Source organism: Sinocyclocheilus grahami, unplaced genomic scaffold, assembly GCF_001515645.1.
Source record: "Sinocyclocheilus grahami isolate Dianchi unplaced genomic scaffold, SAMN03320097.WGS_v1.1 scaffold954.1, whole genome shotgun sequence".
NCBI lineage: Eukaryota > Metazoa > Chordata > Actinopteri > Cypriniformes > Cyprinidae > Sinocyclocheilus > Sinocyclocheilus grahami.
The window spans coordinates 133,812-160,830 of record NW_015506133.1 but is presented as its reverse complement, the minus strand read 5'-3'; the positions used below and the strand labels follow the sequence as shown (position 1 = coordinate 160,830).

The 27,019-nt window shown below is 40.4% G+C and overlaps 2 protein-coding genes across 3 annotated transcripts in view; one reads left to right on the top strand and one right to left on the bottom strand.

Moving 5' to 3' along the window:
* Positions 1–4,900, top strand: part of LOC107564670 (doublecortin domain-containing protein 2) — a 33,445-nt gene extending 28,545 nt beyond the window's left edge. Inside the window, exons 8-9 of one of the 2 annotated variants that reach the window (XM_016249806.1) lie at positions 2,382–2,437; positions 4,427–4,900. In XM_016249806.1, coding sequence (XP_016105292.1) covers positions 2,382–2,437; positions 4,427–4,717 — 347 coding nt within the window. In that variant the 3' untranslated portion in view covers positions 4,718–4,900. Of the gene's footprint in view, positions 1–2,381; positions 2,438–4,423 lie in introns of both variants that reach the window. The other variant, XM_016249805.1, reaches the window with a different exon arrangement.
* A 3,963-nt stretch (positions 4,901–8,863) lies between these two features.
* LOC107564664 (neurensin-1-like) lies at positions 8,864–17,031 on the bottom strand. Its single transcript, XM_016249799.1, has 3 exons — positions 16,939–17,031; positions 12,529–12,735; positions 8,864–10,529 (listed from the first exon to the last, which is right to left on the bottom strand). Exons 2-3 carry the CDS (start codon positions 12,724–12,726, stop codon positions 10,131–10,133), a joined length of 597 nt encoding a protein of 198 aa, XP_016105285.1. The 5' UTR covers positions 12,727–12,735; positions 16,939–17,031; the 3' UTR covers positions 8,864–10,130.
* Positions 17,032–27,019: the final 9,988 nt, after the last annotated feature.

Genomic DNA, 27,019 nt, shown 5'->3' with positions numbered 1-27,019 from the left:
AACTCACACACACACACACTCTCACTCACTCACACACACAAACTCACACACTCACTCACTCACACACACACACACACACACTCACTCACTCACACACACACACACTCTCACTCACTCACACACACAAACACACACAAACACACACACACACACACACACACAGAGTTCTCAGTGTTAAAAGATGGATCTCAAAAGCATAAAGTCAATATATAGAGAGAGAGAGAGAGAGAGAGAGAGAGAGACAAAATAAAATGCAAGTGCAGTGCAACCCCAGAGAGTAAAAGTGAAAATGTGTGATTAATCTGTGTCTGTCATACATATTTCATACGCTCTCTGTGTTGATGAGGTTATGAATGGGATTGGTTGCCTCTGGAGCTGCACATGTTTTTGTCCTCATTTGCATAAGAGCAAAATCATCTAACGCTTGTGATGCCAGGTGCGTGTGTACCAATCGCATTTGCACATGTTATTACCATATTCTGATGTTTGGCTCGATCACTGATTTGCACCGGATTCGTTATGTGTCACGTGATGTAAGAAAGGAAGTGGAGCTGCCCACACAGTGATGTGAAGCTGAATTCATGACGGCTCTCTTGCTCTCACGTCGTTTGCTTGGTAACATTATGCAGATGAGGGAAGGCTATTTCAGGCCTTGGGAGGTCTTTATTAAAATAATCCATAAAGAGCTGATCTAGTAGCATGTAGACGGGAGTTGGAGAGATCGTCCAAGCGCCTCGACACCAGTGTGAGATCTTAACTTAACACCTGACACACATCTGACTTCAGTGCAGCAGCTCTATTTGCTCCTCAGCACCCGTGTCTTTGTCAAAGTCTTCATTTCCAGCTCTGAATACAATATGTTCCTCAGTCTTTCTGCTCAGAGTTTGATTGAAGAGTATTAGACTTCTGTGGTTTATTCAGCCTGGACTGCTGAACATGGAGACTCCAGTGAGATCATTTCAGTTAGCTATGTGTGCTATAGAGTACTGGTTTTTGTAAACCTTATACCTCTTAATAAATGTAGAGGCTTTGGAAGACCATTGTTGTTTTTTTGCACTGGTCAGTTTTGAGATTTTGGTCTGTTTTGCTTCCGTATCATGTCTCCTTTCAGACTAGTGAACTGAAAACATATCAAATACACATTAAAGTGTTTATTTAGCCTCTGTAGATTTCAATTCCTATCAAATACATATCAGGCTGTGAAATCAAAACATCTTTTTTTTTTTACCTTGTTCACCTGGGGTTTTTGAACCTCTCCTAAAGCCAATATAATAGTTGATATATTTAATATTTATTATAATACGTGAACTGTGTTTATTTAACAGTTCCTAGCTGCCTTTACATTGCACCGTGACACAGTCGGCAGAGAACAGGAGTGAAGAGAAGCAGTGTTTAATTAGCAGAGGAATAAAGGCTGCTAACTAACAGCGGTTGTGCTGGAAAACGCCGTCACCCTCCCATCCGCCGCTTTAATGAAGGCAGGCTTTAAAATGCTGTATTTAATTTGATTTAGCATTTTTATGAGATGAGCCCTTCTCTCAATCACATTGAACTGTTTATTGTTACATTAGCGCTCCTGCTCACAGTCGGGCTTTTGGACTACAGTTAATAAATGTGAACGATTTCCATAAAATATTCAAAGAAGCCCATTATTGCTACGCCGGCTCATCTCCGCTGCTAAACTTCAATCAGTTTTGCATTTGAAACGCATTAAATGCCTGGGTAAAACACTATCATCTGCACAGCAATATTTTTATAGCCGCTATTGGGGAAAGCGTGAACTTATATGAGGTGCATTAATTCTGCGGTTTAATTATTCAGAGTGTATTGATTTCACACGCAATCTCTGGATGTATTACTCATTAAGTATTTAAAACACTCGTGCAATTTTCTTGTTTACTAGCGAGTACAATGGTATGACTGTAAATCTCGCAAAAATAATTACACAGATGCGTCGAAAGCTAATGGTCATTTTAACAGCGACTCTGTAATTAACTCATGAGAGGTTTTAATAAGAGCGTGATGTACATACATGCTCGTTTAAGGCCTGAGACTAAATCTGACATTTGCATTTGAGTCTACACTAGTCTATAATGTTGATCATATCGATCATTGTTGATTTCATCAGAAAAAACATTGATTGTTCATCCATTTAGATGATATTTCTTGATATTATTAAATATGCATTTCTTGATTTATTGTTTGTCCTTTTGCTGTCTTTATTAATACAATTGGAAACACAGAGTGTGAAGCCATTTTATGTTGTATTTGTAACTGAATGTGAATTCCTGTAGTGTGAATCCTGACCCATGGAGGGCGCTGGCGCCTCATGTTTGCTGTGGTGTGTGTGTGTGTGTGTGTGTGTGTGTGTGTGTGTGCAGATGATGGAGAGGACAGAAGAGCAGAAGATGATGAGAAATCTTCACCGGTCCAGCAGGTGAAGAGCTCAAACCTCATCATGACCTCTAATACTCTTACTAGACTGTCAGAAACCCAGTCGACACACATGTGTTTCAGTTCATAACAGAATTCCTCAGAAATCACCCACCTGTGTTAAAGCACTGAGGATATGTGTCTAAAACAATGCAGTCATATGTTTGGATGCAGCTACACTAAAAAAAGTGTTTATGCTTACACACACACACTCTCTCTCTCTCACACACACACACACTCACACACACACACACACACACACACACACACTCACACACACTCTCTCTCTCTCACACACACACACTCTCACACACACTCTCTCTCTCTCACACACACACACTCTCACACACACTCTCTCTCTCTCACACACACACACTCTCACACACACTCTCTCTCTCTCACACACACACACTCTCACACACACTCTCTCTCTCTCACACACACACACTCTCACACACACTCTCTCTCTCTCACACACACACACTCTCACACACACTCTCTCTCTCTCACACACACACACTCTCACACACACTCTCTCTCTCTCACACACACACACTCTCACACACACTCTCTCTCTCTCACACACACACACTCTCACACACACTCTCTCTCTCTCACACACACACACTCTCACACACACTCTCTCTCTCTCACACACACACACTCTCACACACACTCTCTCTCTCTCACACACACACACTCTCACACACACTCTCTCTCTCTCACACACACACACTCTCACACACACTCTCTCTCTCTCACACACACACACTCTCACACACACTCTCTCTCTCTCACACACACACACTCTCACACACACTCTCTCTCTCTCACACACACACACTCTCACACACACTCTCTCTCTCTCACACACACACACTCTCACACACACTCTCTCTCTCTCACACACACACACTCTCACACACACTCTCTCTCTCTCACACACACACACTCTCACACACACTCTCTCTCTCTCACACACACACACTCTCACACACACTCTCTCTCTCTCACACACACACACACACACGCTCTCTCTCTCTCACACACACACACACACACACTCACACACACACACACACAGGCGGTCAAAGTTTGGATTAATTGTAATAATTTATTTTATTAAAAATACTGTAAAAACAGTGAAATAGTATTACTATTTCATATAGCTGTGTTCTGTGTGAATCTCTGTTAAACTGTAATGTATTTCTGTGATGCGCAGCTGTATTTTCAGCATCATTCCTCCAGTCTTCAGTGTCACATGATCTTCAGAAATCAGTATAATATGCTGCTCTGCTGCTCGAGAAACATTTCTGATTATTATCAATGTTGAACACAGTTGTGCTGCACAATATTTTTTTATTTTGGATACATTTTATTTTTCAGGATTCACAGATGAATAGAAAGTTCAACAGCATTTATTTGAAATATAATTATTTTGTGACATTATTTATTACTATTGTGACATTATTATTATTTATTTATTCTTTACTGTCACTTTTGATCAGTTTCATGCATCTGAATAAAAGCTTTTTGGTCCCACTTTATATTAAGCGGTCTTAACTACTGAGTACTTACATTTAAATTAATCATTTGGTACAATGCACTTATTGTGTACATACATGTTTTTACATTGTACTTATATTTTTAAAATACCTGCATGTAATTACACCTGTAATTAATTTCTGTAATTACATTATAATTACACAGTTGACCCATCACTTACACCTTAACCCACCTTAAACCTACCCGTACCCATACCACCAAACCTGCCCCTAACCTCATCAATAGCAGCAGAAGTGTTTTGCAATGCAATATGAACACAATAAGTACATTGCACTTATGTTTTGATGCAAGTACATAGTAGTTAAGGCCACCTAACATAAAGTGTGACCAGCTTCTTCTTTTTTTTTTAAATGTCAGTGTATCACGGTATCCACAAAAATATGCAGCAGGGTGTCACACTGATCTGTGATGTTGTTGTATTGAGGAGGCAGAGGAGGCCAGTCCTGATATTGACGACTCAACCAAAGCAGAAGATGAAGCAGCCCAAAACACAGAAGAATCACCGTGTGACGGTGAAGAAGAGACGAAAGCAGAGGATGAAATTAATGAAGAGGATAAAGAGATAAAGGAAGAGGAACAGGCATCAGAACCAGAGGCACATGATGACGGTGAAGAGAAGAAGGATGAAGAAGCTGAAGGAGGAGATGAAGAGGAGAACCAGGAGAACACAGAGAAGGAGGGAGAGCCGGCGGAGGAGAATCCAGATCCCAGTGAATGAATGAGAAATGAGAAACCCTGAGGGAGTAGTTCAGCGAGTTCAGACCGTATGCTTCTCTGTCTGCTGCAGAGCACAGACGGAGCTGTTGTTCTCTGTATAACATGGACAAGAGAGACCAGAACATTCTTCAATATATGTTGTTTTTGTGAGAAGACAGAAAGCCATACGGGTTTGAATGATCACTTCTGGGTGAACTATCCCTTTAGAAGATTTGATTACTGCTAATTTAATCACATTAATAATTTATTGTATCGAGCTTCTAATACCGTGAACATATTTAATAACACAGCTAATTTAGCCAGTTAGGATTTGAGAAAATATATATTTTCCATATAGTAACATAATTATGGTAACAGAACGAGAACTAGAGCTAATATCTGCTAAACTGATAGGTGTAATGTTTGCTAAAAATATTTATTTTAGATACTTTTTTGTCAAAGAAAGCTAAATATATAGATTTCTATTTCATCTTGCAGTGTCTTCTCTGTTGTGTGTCATTATTGTGATATTATCATTTTAACTGACTTGATTAACATCAGTCCTGAAGAATAAGCGTGCAAGCTAAATACAGTCGACTGCTTTCACAGATCTGTGTGGATACGTCATTCATTAGTGAGTGTGTGTGTGTGAGTGTGTGTGTGAGTGAGTGTGTACCTGTTTTTCTCTTCTGATGGGGACTTAAACCTGAATACACACAGACTCATGGGGACTTGTGTCACGGTGGGGACCTAAATTGAGGTCCCCACGGGTACAAAAACGTATAAATCACACAGAATTATGTTTTTTGAAAATCTAAAAATGCAGAAAGTCTCCTGTGAGGGGTAGGTTTAGGGGTAGGGTTGGTGTAGGGCAATAGAATATACGGTCTGTACAGTATAAAAACCATTACACCTATGGAGAGTCCCCATAAACCATAAAAACAAACCTGTGTGTGTGTGACTCTAGTGAAGGTGTAAAGCAGGTCACTGGGACAAACACTGCACTTACACAACAATAGCACCTCACAAAAACACCAAATCTGGCTTGAGAAAAGTTTGCATTTACCATTTTTATTTTTTATTCTGTGGTGGGAGAAAATAAACTGAATAGCAAGGTGTAGAGTCAGAATTCAGAGAAGAAGAAAATTATGAGATAAAAAATGTCACAATTACCTTTTTTGTTGTTGTTTGTTTTTGAGGCAGAAAGGGGTTTTCATGAACATTCTCTAAAAATGTGTTTCGCTATACAAATAAAGTTTTTGTGTTCCCCTTAAAATTTTTGAGGGAACTATTCTAATAATTTTACCAAACTAAGGTACATCCCTTATAAATATACCACACACACACACACACACACACACACACTCACTCACTCACTCACACACACACACACACTCACACACGCACTCACTCACTCACTCACTCACTCACACACACACACACACTCACACACGCACTCACTCACTCACTCACTCACTCACACACACACACACACTCACACACGCACTCACTCACTCACTCACTCACTCACACACACACACACACTCACACACGCACTCACTCACTCACTCACTCACTCACACACACACACACACTCACACACGCACTCACTCACTCACTCACTCACTCACACACACACACACACTCACACACGCACTCACTCACTCACTCACTCACTCACACACACACACACACTCACACACGCACTCACTCACTCACTCACTCACTCACACACACACACACACTCACACACGCACTCACTCACTCACTCACTCACTCACACACACACACACACTCACACACGCACTCACTCACTCACTCACTCACTCACACACACACACACACTCACACACGCACTCACTCACTCACTCACTCACTCACACACACACACACACTCACACACGCACTCACTCACTCACTCACTCACTCACACACACACACACACTCACACACGCACTCACTCACTCACTCACTCACTCACACACACACACACACTCACACACGCACTCACTCACTCACTCACTCACTCACACACACACACACACTCACACACGCACTCACTCACTCACTCACTCACTCACACACACACACACACTCACACACGCACTCACTCACTCACTCACTCACTCACACACACACACACACTCACACACGCACTCACTCACTCACTCACTCACTCACACACACACACACACTCACACACGCACTCACTCACTCACTCACTCACTCACACACACACACACACTCACACACGCACTCACTCACTCACTCACTCACTCACACACACACACACACTCACACACGCACTCACTCACTCACTCACTCACTCACACACACACACACACTCACACACGCACTCACTCACTCACTCACTCACTCACACACACACACACACTCACACACGCACTCACTCACTCACTCACTCACTCACACACACACACACACTCACACACGCACTCACTCACTCACTCACTCACTCACACACACACACACACTCACACACGCACTCACTCACTCACTCACTCACTCACACACACACACACACTCACACACGCACTCACTCACTCACTCACTCACTCACACACACACACTCACACACTCACTCACGCACACACACACACACACACACACACACACACACAGAGCTGGTAGAGAATCTGGTGATGCTACTGTGTTTAACTGCAGGTGAACACTGACAGCGACTCGTCTCTCCATCAGCAGATCCTCAGCATGACTCACTCAAATCAACATCTATTTCCAGCCACTGACAGACCAGAAACACAACCAATCTGCTGTACCTAAAACTCTCTTACTCATCTTATTTCTTTGAAATTGAGGTCTACAACATTCAAATATATCTGTTTCATTAAAAATATAAAGAGAGAAGAATCAAAATTATTTTTAGGGCTACTTTTATTAGTATTACCGTTTTTTTTTTCAACTGCTTGCACACACAATCTTTACTCGTCACACAGTTTCTGAAAGCTGACACACCCACACAGAAAGACCCACACACTAATCCTCAGCCTTTGACTCGGTTTTCAGTTTCATAAAACACTTTTTGCAAAACACAACACACAATTCTCTATGTAAAGCACAACAATCTAACAGGAATTAATATTATTAATAAATGTTTGCTTTTGAGATGTATTTGTGATATTTTGAATGCAGTGCTTCATTCTGCAACAGATGTGAGGCATTTTGTGTACAATTCTTGGATTTGTGTGAAAAGTAAAAAAAAAGAGGCAACGTTTTGAACATTTGTGTAAGCAGTTGAAAAAAACTGTAAAAATAGAGTGAGAATGTTATTAGGCTCATATTTATTTATACTATTCTCAATCTTTTCTAAGTGTGGTCATTTTGAAGCACATCCTATTTATTGTTGTTCAGCAACTTTTTGTAGGCTAAATCCAATCGTTTCAACAGATTTCTGCACAATCTGTAATTCTACTTGAGGACTGAAAGGTTCTCCAAGCCAATTTCACATCAGAGTCAAATTGCTCAGGTACATTTGCTAATAGAAATCTTCTTGGGTTAAGAGTGGCTTCTGTGTGAGCTGTGATTCATGACAATGGAGCAATATCCTTTACAATGGAGAATGGACCTAAAGTTTAGCCAAAATGTATAATAATGTGACCGCATCTATATGAATTCATGCAATTTTCTGTGAGAGAAATATTTCCACACACACATTTTGCATCAGGTTCAAGTTGGTCACATATCTTGAAAAGTGACCGAACCTTTATCTGCTTGTTAGTTCATCGCCTAATGTACACTGTTTCCAGGTTTAAGCCTCTGCTTGGTTTCAAGTGAGCTTTTAAAGACTCAGGATCTTCACTGCAGTCTCTGGGAGTCAATGTGTGGCCAGCTGAGATTCTGCTATAGAGACAAAAGTTAGGAACATGATTTTTTGGTAGTATTACAGCACACCGTGAGTGTGTATTACTGTTTTTGTTTGATTTTGGGATCTAATAGCACAACTGGACCCGGAAACTTTGACTTGTGATGCCAGACTTGGACCAGATGGACATTTTTATAGATTGAGGATCTTCAGAGCATCAGTGTTGACCATATCCTCACTAATGAATATACCACGTGAAAGATACAACATATTTTAATGTGCTTAGCTCAAATTATCATTTCAATGTGCAAATTTAGAGCGAACAAATGGAAGAAACAGCCACCGACAGACAATGACGGTAACAAACATTTATTTTTATTCTGTTTGCTGAAAAATAGACACGTTCCAAGAGTAAGAACAGCTCCGATACCTTCTGTCTCCTTCCCAAGAGCAGACGGACAAAGCAAACCAGAGGATTTGACAGTTTGAGACGATTACCAGCATTGTGATCGACACACCTCTGAAAACACATCCATATATGTCAGTTTAGACAAGAAGAATCAAGTCTTGAAGCAGCTGATATATATATATATATATATATATATATTATAAATGTTATATTTTAGACTTCATCTAGGCCTGTCTGAGAGATTTGATTGTTAAATATCCAGTGATTGGCGCGAGAGATTCATTAGCAAGCCTTGTCATTTTCAAACATCTGAATGCATATGCAATATGTTCGATGATCATTTATAATCAATAAATAACACAAAAGATTACACTCAGAAGTGACGGTGAGGGTTTTTCATTCTTATCAACCTTCTTGAAAGTAGTTTACAATGTTTCACTGAATGGTGTGATCATGCGACATTTGCACTAATCAATCAAAGTAAAAAAAAATTGGAGCAAGAATGATGTGCAACACAATGAGAGGATATTACATAATCCCACAGGCGCATTTAAACCGTAATCTATTTTCACTCCTAGACATCGCAGGCGGTGATGTATTTGAGCAGAACGGAGGCGCGGTATTGAGACGTGTGAAATTGTGGCTCGGAATACATTGCGTTCTGTCAACGAACTATTGATTGACTGTAGCAATAGAGCGAGAGGCGTTCGCTAGGAGAGATTCTGAGAAAAATTGCACCTTGGGTGACGGCAATGAACCAACGTGACGCTTTCTGAATGAGCGATGACAAATCATTACAGTTTCAGTTGACAAAGGCCTCCGTTCTGCTTGTTTATGAGTTTTACCTAATGACTTGGCTGTGTTTGGGTTCACTATAATAGAGAAACTATTCTTGCTTATTCGGTATTAATACGCACAAGCCTTGACGCCTCTGAAGAATATGTTGCTCTTCGGAACAGCTGCCTAAAGGTGTTCTGATTCCTAGCCATAGCACGCGAGTATATTTGTGCTGTGTTTCTGTTTTCAGGAGCACCAGTACGCTTACGCTAATCGCCGTAAATACTCTCGGTGCTCTTGCTCAATATAGTTGAATGAAATGCGCCAGAGAATGTGCAGTGTTATCTATCTCTACTGTTCAAGGAACTGTTGTTTTGTTTTGCACGGAAGCGTGGAATGCTTAAGAGGTCAGGTTTCCGCTCCGGGCTGGACACTCTGCACTTTGGAGAGCGTGACGGGAACCTTGGCCTCTCCCGGGGTGGGAGCGCGGGTGACGGGCTGAACGGAGGCCTGGATCTCGGCGAGCCGCTCTTTGAAGCGCTGCTGCAGACGGAGCTCTTCCTTGGAGCTGCCCTGAGAGCAGGCGGCCAGCAGCAGCCCCACCGCCATCCCGCTGCCACCCACGCAGAACAGCACGGCCCCGGCCAGCTTACAGGCGTCCAGGGCCCGGTTGAAGCGCACCGCGCGGCCATCCACAAACAGCAGCTCGTCTTCTCCGAAGGCTTCGAGTCGAGGCGGCGTGGCGTAGCCCACCAGCAGCACGGATAACCCCGCCACCAGAATCAGAGCGCCTAGCGCGAGACAGACCTGGTGGAGAGACACAGAGGAGCCGTATTAATCCAATGTTCTGGCATGAAACTCTAGATGGCGCAGTCCGATAGGTCAAACTCAATCTGACATCATGATCACATGGCACAGCTCATTGGTTATTTTGTATCAGCAGCCAATGAGCTCGCTGCTCAACATTCAAATATATGACTAGTGCTTGCTGTAGCAGTTTGCAGCGCACTTCAGAAACCCTCCACCTCCCCAGCTCCACCTGTATTGATCTGCCACAGGGTGATTCAAGTATGCTATGTTTGGCAGTTATTCATATATGTTATATGTGCAGCAGCAGTATTTCTTACATGTTCACAGCAGCATGTTGTGGATGTATTGGCAGTAGCAAGTCTCGGTATGGCAGCAGCGTAACTGATCTATTCCGCCAAGACCAAACACATTAAAGGATTAGTTCACTTCCAGAATAAAAAAATCCTGATAATTTACTCACCCCCATGTCATCCAAGACGTTCATGTCTTTCTTTATTATTATTGTAAACTGAGTCAGTACTTCTGCCTACATAACGCGTGTCTTTTCGAATATCACGTAATAAAGATGCACATGCGCATCGCAGAGCTAATGCTAGCCAAGCATTTGTGGTTAAAAAACTGACCGATCATTGCACTAGATAAGACCCTTATTCCTCGGCTGGGATCGTTTAGAGCCCCTTGAAGCTGCATTGAAACTGCATTTTGGACTGTAGTTCACTATATGGAGAAAAATCCTGGAATGTTTTCCTCAAAAAAAATAAAATAAATATTTGCGACTGAAGAAATAAAGTCATGAACATCTTGGATGACATAGGGTAAGTAAATTATCAGGAATTGTATTATTCTGTAAGTGAACTTATCCTTTAACATTGTCATGTACATTACTATGCCAATCCCTCCGAGAGTCGTCATGACAGAACTGTATTTAACACCAGTAGGATGACAGTAGCGACATCTGCTGCACAGGTTAAAGATTCAGTCCCCTCACTGACCGTCTGATGACTGCACACATACAAGACTCAACTAGTCGAAAATGAGCGTTTCTGATCTGATCGCAAGGCTACTTAACTATCAAAAAGACCAGTTTGGAAGGTGATAGAGAAAAATTCTGGAATCGGCAACTGAAAAATTCTGATTTGTGAAAATGCTTTAAATATTAGAATAGAACTATATGTTGTTTATTTAGCAACTTTGTTTTGAAACAACACCAATATCCATGGTGACATCCTAAACTGTAAAATTATTGTTAAAAATTATGATGTAATGAACTTTACAGCTCAAATAATAAAGTTTTAACAGACGTTTTATAAAATGATAAACCTCACATGTCAGCCTAATAAATGATTATGTATGTTAAATATAATTGATCTGAACAAAAACAGCAGACGGGCTGAATGAAGGAAAAGCAGAAATACAGCGGTTACCCCCGGACACAAAGTAGCGCTGTACTCATAAACCTCACATGGAGGTGAAATTAAAAAGAAAATATCATTGAAACTTTTCTGAAGACAGTCAGCTCCCTTCAGATACACATTTATACACAAAAAAAATAAATGTAAATAAACTGATAAATAAAAATAAACAAATAATCTCAGTTTGGAGCTGAACTAAACAGGGCACTGTCTGGCAGAGAGGCTTTTTTATTAAAAGGTGGAAGCACACCACTATAAAGGAACACGAGACAAAACAAAAGCATCATTGCAAAACAACAATCTTTCTACCTAGATTTTTGTTTTCATAATCTTTGGAAGACAAAATAGCAATTGAAAATAAAATCAGTACAGTGTTTTTGAAGAGGAACCAGCTTTGTGATTGGTTGCACATATTACTAATAAAATTAACTAAAACGTTATTTAAAACTTAAATAATAACATAAAAATAAACAAAAAATGACAAAAACACATACAATAACATGCATTCATGCAAACATAAAAACAGGCTTGTTGGCACATTTTTGCAGAGAACCAGCAGGATGATGTCCATCACAGCAGCTCACCTTCCAGAGCACAGAGCTCCAGCGGCTCGGCGATCTCGGTGTCTGGAAATCTTCATCGCGCTCCCAGATGGAAGCGGTGCACTCCTCGTAGAACTGATGCAGGTAGGAACGCACCCCGTAACCCTGGTAACCGCTGCTGAGGGCGCCATGGCTCTGCTCAGTGTAATCCGAGCCACAGATCTCTGAGCAGGACGTCATGCTTCACATCTGCACACAAACACAGCGGTCTCATTTACTTTCAACTCAGCTTACCGGCCATGAAACTGTATGTGCATTATGTCATTAAAACACAGATGAAACAAATAGAGGACACACTAATTATTATTATTATTCACTCAAATTATAAAAATTAAACAAGCCAATAATTAACTATTATTATAGTATTAAACTTTAAAGTATTTGACACTAACACTGTAAAATTCTGTTTCATTTGGCACTTAGCGAGAGTTCATTTTAGGCCCATTTTACATTAAAAGGGCAACGTATCCTGATGGATACAAACATTTGAGAAGCTGTGGGGACAAGCAGTGAAAGTGTAGGTCTTATTTCTTGGTTTCATGTTGAAAGGGTGTCTGTTGTGAATATTTAGATGAGGTGAATTTGTTTGGCAGCATTTAAAACTGCACGGCCGCCTGTCGTGGGAAATCTACTCCCCCTCCGATAAAAGTTGATCTAGTTCACATATTTACACACGCTGGAGGGGACTTGCCTGTTTAAAAAGCTGCTGTTCAGCATTAGCTCATTAGGTTTACATTGCACTTGTATTAATTAAATGCTTACTTTTTTGTAATCTGTCTCTAAATGTTAGTATTTCAGGGGACACATCGCTCTTTTAGGAGTATAAGTCAAGATACAAAAACATGTATATAGACGCTGTGATTTTGTGGCTTGTGTTTTAGAAAATCAAATCTTTTTGTAATCTTGACTAAAAACATATCGTTGGAAATGTCTGACAGTCAAGGTTCCATATTTGGTGGCTGTTTTGTAATATAAACGATATTGTAACAGAAAACTGCATCAAAAAAAAATCTATAGAGTTTGGTTGTCACCCAGTGGTTATTTTTGGTATAGCGCCCTAACTACATCTCACAGGAACCATGATTTTGTGATATCAACTTCAAATTTGGAACATAACTTGCTTAGACACATGGCTTTGATTTTATAGCAATTTTAGAGTGCAACATATTTTATTACATATTTATGTTTTATATATATATATTTTTTGCCATACATTATCTTTACTGTAAACTGTTAAAATAAGTAAAACTGTTTTTTTTTAATGCTTTCACTTCAGCAATAATCTGCTATGTGTCTTCTGGACGAGAGACCAACCGTAGGTCTGTATTCCAAAGCGTTCAGGAATTACAACCATGTTGTAACACGCATGGATAAACAAGTGTTCTGTTTTCAGCTAGTTTATTCCCCAAAAGGGCAACGTATCCTGGGGATACAAACATAAAAAATAAATTTAAAAAAAGTCGTGTTTTTTTAAAAAGTCATGAAATTTTATTATTTGAGTGCCAATAAGATGGAAATGGTAATACATTAATTTTCTCTTGTTTCTTTATGGTTTTACCCGTTTTAGGGTTATGCATTTAGCAGACAGGAATCTGCTCATGCAACAAACAATTCAACAAACAGCATTCTAATGACACAATTTTGACATTTAGTTTTAATAAACTAATTCCTCATTAACTGATTGTCCTTTTGTTAAAGCTGAAGTTTGTGCCACTTTGGTTCTGCAGATTTTTAAAGAGGTTTCCCATATCCTCCCCTGTTTTCCATTGGTCAGACACACAGATAGTCCCGGCCCAAACTGAGAATCAGCCTATGAAAGGTTTAATTATCAAAGGTGACTCTGGATATTAATGTGGAGTAGGAGAAGAATATTAATACACACACCAAATCTGCAAAACCATACACTAATTTTTAGCCTTTGACTCAGTTTTCAGTTTCATAAAACACTTTTTGCAAAACACAACACACAATTCTCAACACACAAAGGGGATTAATATTATGGCAAAGGTGTTTGCAAATGTTAGCTTTTGAGATGTGTTTGTGATATTTTGAATGCAGTGCTTAATTTTGCAAGAGGTGTGAGGCATTTTGCATTTTGTCTGTGCAATTCTTGGATTTGTGTGTAAAGTTTTGAGAAAAAGAGGCAAAGTTTTGAAAATGTGTGTAAGCAGCTGAAAAAAACTGTAACACTGAAACATTGACAGACTCCAGCTTTAAGCATCAGACTCAGAAGATCTGATGACAGCTGGATGCGTTCAAGCGGCGTGTGGTTTCCAGCGTGAGCATCTGTAAAGAGGGTCTGGATGATGAGAGCGGGAGGGAAACGAGGCTGTAATGAAATCATGGATACCTGCTGAAGCTCATGAGGAAATGAGTCAGCCGTCCTTCAGCGTTTCAATGAGCCTCAGTCCTGCACACTACACCAGTGCGTTTACTTGGAAGTTTAGGCTCATGTTGTAATTAAAGTGATGGCATGCAGAGATATAGAAAATGAAGCCACATTCACTTCAGTAGAATTTATATGACATCACTCACATGTTGGTTTATAGAGCGCATTAGACTTCATTCTGTAAGTGTTTTTCGCATAGGAATTTTAAAAAAAATTATAAGCGATGAACCAAATCAACCAGCTACAAGGAGAATCACATTACAAACTCTGATTTGAAGCAAAAGAAATAGTATTAGAAAATCTGACAAAAACACAAAGATACGAGACTGTGAACTTAACAGCTTTAGTGAGGGAAACAACTACAATCCCATTAAACACTGTGAACGACAATGGAGAGATATAAAACTATTGATCTAAAAATCTTGATTGTATCTATATAAACAATATATTTTGCATTTATTGCAAAATATGCAAATATATACAAATATGTCAGTAGTTTGAGAGTGTGGCGAAACTGATGATGCATTTGAAATCGAATACTTCCCTACTATATAGTATGCAAAAAACGGTATGCGAAGCGAGTAGTATGTCTGAAATTGTATTATACGAAAATTAGTAGGCAAAAAGTCCCTGGATGACTACAGACTACATCCAATGAGATTCTGAAGTGTGCATCCGATGGACACTTTACTATCACATGAGGCCACGGGGGAGGAGCTATGCAGTTATCACATGACCATAACAGCATGGCGGATATAGTACGTCCAAATGTCATACCATGTATATATATTCAGACTATAGTATGTGATTTCATCTGCAGTGCTACATGGCAGTGGGCGGAGCTTTTGACATGATTTCCTGATTTTGTAGCAATTCTCTGATTGGTGGAGATTACAGAATCATGGGTAATGTAGTTTCTCATAAGGATCTGCTCTTAAACAATCATTAAATTGTTTGAAAACTATGTTAAAATAATGCAAACAGATGGCTTTAACAAAGCAGATATCATCGATTAACAACCGTGTAGCTCACAGTGGGTCTGTCTTTAACAGTTTATAAGATATTGTAAAAAATAAATTCCTCTATGTAGAAAATTAATGGGTTTTTAGTTTGGATAAGAAACAAGACAACTGTAACCACACACTTTCAATTATATTTTCATCTGACATGAATTTGTGAGCATCTGTATGAAGCTGAAGGTTTGCTCTGAGATTTTTTTTTTTTGGAGAAGCATGACGTCACAGTCTGTGACTCGCAGATGACGCCATCCTCAGATCTTCATGTCATCTGATGCTCCTGAACATCTGAGACACTCTCTCCTCTCCTCTCCTCTCCTCTCCTCTCCTCTCCTGTCCTCTCCTCTCCTGTCCTGTCCTGTCCTGTCCTGTCCTCTCCTCTCCTCTCCTATCCTATCCTCTCCTCTCCTCTCCTCTCATTATAAAGAGATGTGCAATTATATGATGGAAGTCTATTTATAGCTGTGTGTATGTCCAATGCGTCAACGAACTTAAAAAAAAAAAACAGTGTCCTTATTCAACAAAACGGCACAAAGCAGCTTTTACACATTTTTCCCACTTAACCTTCCATTAGACGATGAATCTTTCAAGGACATATAAATGCTTAATAGACTCCATTCTCCATTACCTTGAAAGGGAGACTCGTCCTCTCTTTGTCGTTCTCCCTCTCTTCCTCTCCTCTCCTCTCCTCTCATTATAAAGAGATGTGCAATTATATGATGGAAGTCTATTTATAGCTGTGTGTATGTCCAATGCGTCAACGAACTTAAAAAAAAACAAACAGTGTCCTTATTCAACAAAACGGCACAAAGCAGCTTTTACACATTTGATGATCGATATAAAAGCAGACTGATCCAGCAGTCACAGTCTTATCCATTAAATGTGTCCTTCGTGACAGCGTTTAGACAACAACGACGAATTCAGCATAAGACATCGAGAGGCTTCGACAGATCAGTGTTTGGAGTATTAATGAATAAAAGCGAATACCTGTCATAACCGGGCTGGAGCTGCTCTTCTTCACTCCGCACAGCTGCCGATGCGCTCGACTCCCAGCGACGCACTGCGCATGCGCCAGAGAGAGGCGAGTCTGTCCTGATCAGACACTTCTCTGAGTCACCTGGCTGGAGAGATAGATGAGTGTGATGCATTTGAATCAGGTTCAAATGCGCTGTTCTTTCTCACATGTTCACCTGTATACCACACCGCCAGTGTTTCATTCCACGGGGAACGAAGACTGCTCTTGATGAATAGACTGCAAGTAAACATCCAAAAGAGCTAGACTATTTGTGTTTTGTGATTAGTTATAATGCAATCAACTACTGTGTGGTTTGTAATTACCATATCGTTTGTAGAGGTTCTTTATGTAATAAAACACTTGCATGTAAATGATTATGCTTTTTCTGACTAACATTTCCAACAATATCATTTAAGAAGTGAACTCTGTTAGAGTACATGAAGCATGAGATCATGTTAACCAATGCGACTGGTGTTAAAAAAAATAATAATAATTTGCAGAAAGTCCAAATTGTGAAATCCTTCTAAATTCAATTTAAAAAATAATACCTGTATATTGAGTAACACTCTGCAGCACCATGCAAAAGTACCTGCTTGACCAAGCTTTACTGTGACTCATCAGTGTCCAAATAATTATTCCAAAAAAACTCATTCATGTTGACAATCTCAAACTCATTAATCAACATTAATCACAGCCATCTGTGAAAAACAGAGTTAGACTGGATAAATGACTCAGGCATTCTAGATCAGAACTGTGCAATCTACACTGATAATGGCACCGCCTGCTAATCCATATTCTGTAATTAACAATGTAAATGAGAGCTGGCTGATTCATTTTCTTTTAGGCTACTTAACGGCGATCTTCCCACAGACTGGTTTCTATTCCAACTGTAACACTAGTGAATTATTTACATCCCCAGCGCTGGGTGTTTATGGTGAGCTTTAGGCCAAACGCCATTGTAATAATGACTAATCAATAGACTTTGTTTCAATCAAATGCCAGGTTTCACAACACTCTCGGTCTCAGACGGAGCTGGGCTGTAATCATTTCTCTTCTCTTCAGCACTGTTTTCTTATACAGTGTAATGCACAATGGGTCCTTTTACAGAGCAGTCAACTTCCCCAGTCCTCATCTCTCGAATGCTGGTTAAACAGTTGCTTTTTCCATCATCCCAGCACTATCTATTGTTTAGATCCATAAAACAGCTGAAGACACCTTTTCTGTTAGCACTTAACCACTCCACAGCCTTAAACTGATGCAATTCTTTCTCTCCTCTTCTCTATAGCTTGTTTCCTAATCCAGTCGAATAAATGTGAGTTTGTATACTGCAAATATTGTTGACGAATTGCTTCCTCTTTTGTAAATCGCTTTGGTTAAAAGTGTGGGCTAAATGCATAAATATAAATGCATTATATATGTGGAAAATATATTGAGAACCTGCTGAGAATTGCATTGTTTCCCACTGTACAGCAGAGCTGATCTGAGAACAGCACAGCACCTTGTGAGGATCCATCTGTTATGTAAGCTGCGCTCAATTTGACATTTGCATTTATTCATTTAGCAGATGCATTTATTAAAAGTGATTTACAGGCAAGCAAATTGTCGTCAAACATATACAGTGACATTTTGCATGGATTTTTTTTGTCATCCAGTTATTTTTGCAGTCTGAAATGGGTTTATGCACCAAATATTTCCAATTTCATGGCATGTGCACTGTCATAGCATGATTCCCGGCCCCCCGCGGCTCCTCCTGCACGAGCCATTGACTCGCTACAGAGAGACCTGGAAACTGCCTGTAATGTTTTTATCATGGGAGCCTCTATAGCAACCACTTAACGATCTGTTGCTCCAGTGAAGCTGCTGTGCCGAGAACGACACGAAGGATTCCTGGAATAAGAGTCCAGCATCTTATAGCTGTTCTGACTTTTATATATATGTTGGGCTGCATTAAATCCAGACTTTTTATTTATTAGAGACATGCTGATTTCTGCTCATAATAAGGTGAACGATTTGTCTTGCACGGTGATTTCTGTGGTTCTCATTATATTGGAGTGTCTAACTGTGAACGAGCTCCTGGCAAAGGGTCTGATTACAGTGTATGCACACCCTTCCCATCATGCAGCTGAAGATTAGTCACTGTGTATCTCGCCTGCATCTGTAAATAAGGAACTATTTAACCGTGCATGTGTATAAAACAGGTCTGAATCCATTTCCTCAATTTATATTCACTGTCTCTCTCTCTCTCTCTCTCTCTCTCTCTCTCTCTTGCTCTATCTGCTCAAGCTGTGCTTCTCTCATTCCGTTTCTATGGCTACAGTCAGCGAAAGGTCACCTTCTGGAAGTCGCTGGAGAGCATGCGCCGCACAACGACAGTCCCATAATCACGCTTACAGCAATAACAGCTGATAAAAGCAGACTTCATTAAGCCTGTGTGTGTTACAAGAGCCACTGCACTCCATTATGCAAGCACTTTTACTTGCACACTCAGTTCTATATCAGCAATACAAAAATTCAAAACAGACAGTAATCTGCTGGTTGTGTTATAAAGGTGTATATGCAACACAGCTTGAGTTAAAGAGAAGCGCTCAAGCTGATGTCATTATTTTCCCTGCAGGTTAAACGCAGTCATCAGTGTTAAACCATGTGCATGTGTTTTAATCTATTATTGGAAGGGGGAAAATGCTGTAATATTGTGGTTGATATAGTTCACCAAAACAAAGCACACATCCATCTTACAGTCAGACTGAAGCAACAGAGCGATGCCGTCTGCCTCCTAGTGGTTGATATCGGCATGACAGCAGATTTCAGATTGCATCACTCCGTGAGCGATGGAGGAGCACCAACAACAGCTATAAATCAACATATGTTTATTTACATGCATTAATAAACACGTATAACGTGATTTTTCACGACTCCTGACCGTTCCATCAGTCACAAAGCGAAGGATGTTGTATGTAAATGTGACCATACTATAAGCAGATCTCTTTGTCTCAGGCTTGCAGCCAAAGGCTTTTTTTCTGTCGTCCTTCATGCAACAAATGATACGCTCCTTCACCTGAGCTGCTGTGATGCTTGGTTAATCATTTAATAACCAACCCCTGGATGCTCAGTAATCAGGTTACCGCCCCGGACAAGCTCATCTTAATTTCCACGTCTCTAATGATGGCTTTGGTCGGTCATCTGTCAGCTCTCCACGCTGATGTATGGAGTTTGCTTTGATTAGCCTCTGGCTCCCTGCGAGAGCTGACCGCTGCATTCATCACAGCACACGTCTGTCACTGAGAGCCAGTGTTTCTGAGCGGTCACTGTTTGTCATGAGTCTCACTGATCACACACTACGAGTGTTTATAGGCCGAAGAGAAATCTAGTTAAATACCAAGGACTTACAAATCGAATCTTTGTGTTGATGCTGATTTCACACATTTGACACATACGAAAAGCCTTTAAACTATTGTAAACAAAATGACTTGCAATGAAGTACACGTCTGTATGCTTACACAGTTAAACCATTTATTAGTTTAAATTTATATTAAATACAATTAGCTGAACTTTAGAGTACTTTTTGTTTTACGTCATTATGTATGTTCTTCTGCAAAACGCTAAAATAGAAGAAATAAAGTCATACAGGTTTGGGAAGACTTGAGAGTTAATACAAGATGACTGGATTTCCATTTCTGTGTGATGTACACTTGGGATTTTTTTATTAATATTTTCTTATCTGCAATCCGTTTAAAATGCACTTTAAGAATCTACAAGTGCACATTTGACTGTAAAATAATAATAATAATAATAATAATAAATAAAAATGATAAATAGAAAACACTGCATTTGTAGTATTTATAATTACCTAATAGTTCAAGACTAAACAAACAAATACATCGTGCTATGCCATTGTTGTTGATGATCATATAGAGTCACTGTATGAATGCATGACTCCATCTGCTGTTGTCACAATTATGGACTTTTCTTTTGCCCTTGTTTGGTTTTGTTCCTGTCCTAGTTTAGTTCATTAGGTCATTAGTAGGTCATTAACCTCCTGCACCTGTGTTGTCCTCATCCGTTGCCTCATTTAAGCTCACTCCTTTGTTCAGTGCTCCGTCGCTTATTGTTTATGTTACTGCTGTTGTGAACCTGTCTTCATCATCTTAGAGTACTATTAAATATTAGAGCGATTATCTTCATCTTCGTGTGCCTTTCCTCGGCCTCAGCGTGGCAGCTGTATTCCTGTAGATTAGTGTTTCCAGATGAAAGATACAGAAGAAAATCAATGCAAACCCGCTCTGATAACTGCTCTTATCTAGTTCGAATGCGTCTCTTCACTCCACTTTCACTGAGAATATGATTTGACCCACATCATTATTCTGTCTATACTGAGTTCAGTCACTGCAATATTTCCATTAACACATAATATTGGCTTTCCGAGGAAAAAATGCTCTCAGTCAGTCTGTGTCTGTATTCGTTTCTTTCAGTTCTAACCTTATTCGTGTGCCGCTGCAATAACCTGCTCAGAGTTTCAGACGTAACATCATTTCCCCGTGACTCCCGGTGCGATCATGCCATGTTCATTTCCCCTGGCATTGTTAATATTAAAAACAAATGTATTGATGGTGGGAAATGTGGAGTGAGCGATGCAGATCCAGAGGCCATGCACCTGCTTCAGCATCTACAGCACAACACATCATTTATCATGCAAAACAGTCAAAAGAAGCCTAATGCTGGACGGGCAGGTGCGGATGGGCTTTTCTCCCTCAGAGTCTCTTTATTTGTGTTTTGGATAAATCTGATTTTGTGCTCTCCCTCCCTCTCTTTCTTTCTTTCTTTCTTTTCCTCTTTTCATCCTAGCTCCTGTATCTTACCCGCTCCCTCTCACTTTCCCCTCCGCCACCTTTATTCCTTCTATAATTGCTCATTTGTTTGAAAGGCCTCAGATTGGGGATTAAGGAGGCCAGACGGGACAAAAGCGCAGTGTGTTACCTAGACAGCGGGTGCGGGGCGACAGACTCTCGTGTTTGGCTGAGACTGTAATGACGCCTGCGGCTGAAGCTGCGCTGAGGTCCATGAATACAGGCAGCTCTGCTCCTGCCGCTGTTTGCACAAAGCCAAAGTCTTCTGCACCTGCCTCTCTCTCTTTCTCTGTGTGTCACTTCTGACATTTCTTACAGTTCTAATCTCTGAAGCAGGAGTTTCTCTGAGAGCTGACGAGTGAAGAGGTTGTCGTAAGAGTCCCCGCAACATTGGTCCATTCATCATCCAGAGGCACCACTAGGGAACATTCTCAGAAATTTGGCTGATGTTCTGGCATGGTTCTCTCAAGGTTGGGAACAAACTAATCTTCCGGTAACATTAAAGGGCACCTATTATGCAAAATTCACTTTTACATGTTGTTTGAAAATAAATGTGTGTTGGCAGTGTGTGCACACAACCACCCTATAATGATAAAAATCCGCCCGCTCCTTAATCATAAGCAGTGTCTCAGAACAAGCCATTTGCACAATCCGTGAAATGTGACGTCATATTTTACAAGCCCCGGCCACGACTGTTGGCTGTATTAGCAGAGACCCCGCCCTAAGTGAGTTACAGAAATTATTCATTCAAGAGCAGTGAGTGATTTTCTGCTTTTATTTTATTGTTTGGGTCATATTAACAGTAGGTGCTGTATATTACGCTGCTGTCACTTAATGCACACAGATAATATAAACATGCAATTTCTTTCCTTCACAGACATAACCAACTGTGTTTTTGTAACTAACGTGTGTTCTTAACATAAACTTGTGTGTATTTGACAGTTTAAGCGCAATAAGACATGAAAGAACTTAGTTTGGTGCTCAAATGCCGTGTGACAGCCGCTTTCTGTGCATGTGCTTCAGATGTGTGCGCTCAGAGGAGTTTAAACTGATATGGTTTTGAAAAGCATGATTTCAGTGTGATAGACATGATAATCAAAACCAAACAGATGTTTTTAGCAGAGTATCCGAGGTACTTGCCTTCTAGTGGCTTTGGTAAAGGCTCAGCCCTGTTCTGGAAAAGGGGGCGGGGAGCAGCAGCTCATTTGCATTTAAAGAGACGTGCACGAAAACAGCATGTTTCTGCTTCCACTCAAAATGGGCATTTTCAAAATTATATAATACATTATCTGTGGGGTATTTTGAGCTGAAACTTCACAGACACATTCTGCGGACACCTGAGACTTATATTACATCTTGTAAAAAGGGGCATAATAGGTGCCCTTTAATATAACTTTGTTTAAATTTATCTGGTCTTTAATAAAGTTGTCAAAACTGTTGCTCTTCACTGTATTTCTTCTTTCCCTCTCCTTCTACTCCCATGTCTCTCACTGACACAAATTACCCACAAACCCCTGCTTGCCCTCCACCAGCCCCTGGACTGAGGTTTAGGTGGAATTTAACAGAAGAGCACGGCTCTAATCTTTTGAAGATGTAGTTGAGCTGCAGGCCTTCTGTCAGAGTGTGTTTCCCAGCTCAGAGCGGATGCAGTCACACAGCTGTAGGGAGTGTGTTGAGTTGACTGCTAATAGATCTTTATTAATCCAGAGCAGCAAAGCTTGAAATAGCCGTTGCAGCCCAATTTCGAAGCCCACTATGTGTAAAGAAAACTTTATCGCTGCTCCTGAACTTCAAAGGTTCGCGCTCAAGCGTGTTTAAAGCACGTGAACTGAGATCAGTGATAACGAATGATCCCGTGTCAGAGTGATTCGGCTTGATCTGCAGACACTACGAGGCTCAGAAACAGCAGGTACTGCTAGTTTAACCACACGATTATTCATCTCATTAGATACGCTATGATACGCTACATGGGAGGACGGCTGATATAGATCATCAAGGCGATCGGAGCATGAATTACCATCCTGGCTGGTTAGAAGCTGGTTTAGTTTAGCTGTGCTTATTGATTATTTTACAGGGTTATTTTATGCCAAAATAAACAGAGCACAAAGGTAACACTTTATTTTAAAGGAAAAAGGAGGTCCAGAATTACATTTGCTGGAAATGTCCTCATCCTCAGGCCAGCAGGTGAGATCTTGAGAAGACAAAAGCTGAAGCATTATTATGGATTATCAACTCGTATTTTAGCCGGAAACAATGGTTTGAAGTTAAACTCGTCTTAATGCTGGATTAGTTTCAGCTTTTGTCTTCTCCAGATGTGAACTGATGGACTGGAGTGCTGTGGATTATTGTGATGTTTTTATCAGCTGTTTGGACTCTCATTCTGACGGCACCCATTCACTGCAGAGCATCCATTGCTGAGACACTGATGCAGTGCTACATTTCTACAAACCTGATGAAGACACAAACTCATCCTAATCTTAGATGACCTGAGGGTGAGGACATTTTCATTTTTGGGTGAACTGTTTCTTTAGGTTGACATAGTTACACATTACACATACTTATAAAAGTAAAACAGTAAATCAAGCACTAACCCTAAACCAATCCCTAACCCTAATCATAGTTCAACCAAAAATTAGAATTCTGTCATTAATTACTCACCCTCATGTTGTTCGAATCCCCTGAGACTTCCGTTCATCCTCGGAACACAATCGAAGATATGTTTAATTAAATCAGAGAGCTTTCTGTACCTCCATTGACAGCCTAAGTAATTTTTACTTCGAAGGCCCAGAGCGGTATTGAAAACATCATGGAAGCAGTCCATGTTACTCCAGTTGTTCAACTTAAATTTTCTAAAGTGACGGGAGTGCTTTTTGTCCATCAAAAAAAAACAAAAAAACGACTATAATCAAAATTTTCCTCTCTCCTTTGACTTAATGACAGAATTTTTGGGTGAACAATCCCTTTAACCCTATGGTCAGTACATTAATTACAATGTAACAATGTCACCTTAAAATGCAGTGTAACCATATAAAATCTATTTTTTTCTTCTTCTTCTGTGCAGTAAATGGTGCAGTGAATGCCTGCAGTCCTTCAGCAGATTCTGGGTTCCTGAACCAATTCCTCCACATAATGATGAGATTAGAGCGCTGTCAATCTCTCCTGACAGAAGCAGTTAGACCCGCGAGCATCTGACGGACACAACAGAAGCATCAGGGTGCTTTACAGCTCCGCATGTGAGAGTTTTGTCAATTTAGTGAGTTTAAAATGCATTCCCAGGCCCGGGCTGAGTGTGTTCAGGGACTGCATGCAGAAATAATGTTATTCTTCTCTTTCTGAGTTATCTGGGTTTCTATGTGATATGGCACACGGTGCAGGGACGGATATCGGGGACGTGATGAAAAAAGCAAGAAAATACGGCACACACACACATAGAGCCAGAAGTCAGACTGGTCTGCAGCACAGGTGCTCACTGATGAGTGGACTGTCGCGCTCATTAATATGTGATCCCACGAGGTGGTCTGCATTAAATACAGCACTGAGAGCGATCCTGCGACACGGCTCCGCTGACCTGCTCATTGAGCCCGGTGATAGATTCACACACACTCTCAGATAATAAGGAGCCGGTGGGCCTGTGAGCTCCATCTCCTCTGAATTCATCATGCGCTAGTCACATTACAGGCCTTTACCAGCGAAGGGTCTCCTTTAATTGTGAAGCGACCCCCTCCTACGTAACAAATCACCTGTCTGTGGAAGTAGCGTTTCTCAGACGCTCAGAGGAGGCCAGAGAGAGAGTAATAAGGCCGTTTTTCTAAAGGATGCTGCGACACAGGGGAAGATGTGTCAAGCCATCCAGCATGGTGTCAGTGGACTCTCCAGGTAGGCGAGGTGGCCTGTCAGACAGAAATATTCCCCAGGTAGGACTGATGGTGTAAGAGCAGCACCTGCAGAGAGATGAGCTGATTTGGAGGAACAGTTGTGGCACATGGCACTAGATGGCAGTATTAGTCCAGCGAGCGCTGCGTCTGCGCAAAGAGTGATGTAATCCACCAGAAGAGAATGTAAATTATTAGTAAAAAAAATCTTTGCAGCTTGCCATTTTTTGCAGTAACTATCAGCTTCATCAGAAAAAGACATATATTGCTAGCTGCTGGCTACAGTGAGAGGTCAGGGCACGAGCTGTAAACATCAATGACTGCTACACCAAATGCTCAATTGTAGGTTAATGTGGACGAAATGCATGGAATTGGTATTTTGCATCTGTAAAATAAATCAAAAACCATTGTGGTCTCTAAAAACAAAGATTTATCAGCTGACTTTGTAAGCGATGAATGGATTCTTCAGGGTTATTTATGAGACACATACTATAAATTACCCTGATTTATATGGTCCCACAGGCACAAACATATTTTTAGGCTTAATAAATTAAAAACAAATAGACATTAAAATCTTTGTGGACAGTACGGTTTTTTAAATGTTTTTTGGAAAGAAGTGTCTTCGGCTCATTGAAAATTAAGTAAAAATTGTGAAATATTATTACAGTTTAACACAGCTGTTTTCTATGTGAATCTCTGTAAAACTGTAATGTATTTCTGTGATGCGCAGCTGTATTTTCAGCATCATTACTCCAGTCTTCAGTGTCACATGATCTTCAGAAATCAGTATAATATTCTGATCTGCTGCTCGAGAAACATTTATGATTATTATCAATGCTGAAAACATAATATTTTTATGGAAACCGTGACGCATTTTATTTTTTAGGATTCACAGATGACTAGAAAGTTCGAAAGAACAGCATTGATTTAAAATAGAAATCTTTTGCAACATTATTAATGTCTCTACTGTCACTTTTGATCGATTTAATGCATCTGTGATTTCTTTAAAACACTTTTGAATGGTAGTGTATACGATGCAATGTCTAAAAGAAACAAGTTTTCCAGATGTGGTCAGAGCAGATTTCTGGAGGCCAAATGGTTTTCAGAAGCACATTTTTCCCACATCTGCAGGCGTCCCATCTACTTCCAGCATGTTGGATTGCGGGGGGCTACACAGCCAATTTACAGAGTAACATGAGCAAGGACAAGAAAATCATTACCACAAGATTCATATCGATAGCTGTTCCTTTAATGCTCAGAGACCAAAGTTTAGCCTTAAAGTCCTGCAGCGAAAGACTCAAGGATAGATCAATGTCAACAAACCGGGAATGGCAGTG